Source organism: Acanthisitta chloris, unplaced genomic scaffold (genome assembly GCF_000695815.1).
Source record: "Acanthisitta chloris isolate BGI_N310 unplaced genomic scaffold, ASM69581v1 scaffold32842, whole genome shotgun sequence".
Lineage (NCBI taxonomy): Eukaryota > Metazoa > Chordata > Aves > Passeriformes > Acanthisittidae > Acanthisitta > Acanthisitta chloris.
In genome coordinates, this window is record NW_008660381.1 from 859 (window position 1) to 1,340 (window position 482).

At 59.8% G+C, this 482-nt stretch overlaps 1 protein-coding gene across 1 annotated transcript in view; it reads right to left on the reverse strand.

Annotated features, from left to right (window-relative positions):
* The window catches only part of LOC103797577 (sterol regulatory element-binding protein cleavage-activating protein-like), a gene marked incomplete at its 5' end in the record, with an annotated part of 1,041 nt that extends 663 nt beyond the window's left edge, over nucleotides 1-378 (reverse strand). Inside the window, one exon of the mRNA XM_009069797.1 lies at nucleotides 172-378. Within this exon, the coding sequence (XP_009068045.1) occupies nucleotides 172-378 (207 nt within the window). The remainder of the gene's footprint in view (nucleotides 1-171) is intronic.
* Nucleotides 379-482: the final 104 nt, after the last annotated feature.

Genomic DNA, 482 nt, shown 5'->3' on the forward strand with positions numbered 1-482 from the left:
GGATCCCCTACCCCTGGAGGGATTTAACAGCCATATGGATGTGGCACTTGGGGACATGGCTAGTGGTGGCCTTGGCAGTGCTGGGGAGCACTTGGACCCAACAGTCTTAGAGGTCTTTTCCAACCCAAGCCATTTCCTGATTGACTTTTCCCAGGTGCCCTCAAGTCCCACCTGCTGGATGGAGTACAGTTTGATCCCCGAGCTTCGGTCCCAGATGCTGATGACATCGTCCAAGCCGCTGCTGATGACGCAGGAGGTGGTGCAGGTGAGGGAGGTGACATCCCCCCGGTGGGCGTACATGTGGCTCACCTTGCTGCCAGTCAGCACGTCCCAGAGGCAGATGGCGCCATCCTGGCCACCACTGGCCAGCACCATCGTCTGCAGGGACACCAGGGTTGGGTCAGGAGCCCCTCAGGGACACCAGGGATGGATCAGAAGCCCCTTAGGAACACCAGAGCTGGGGCAGGCATGGGCTCAGGTAT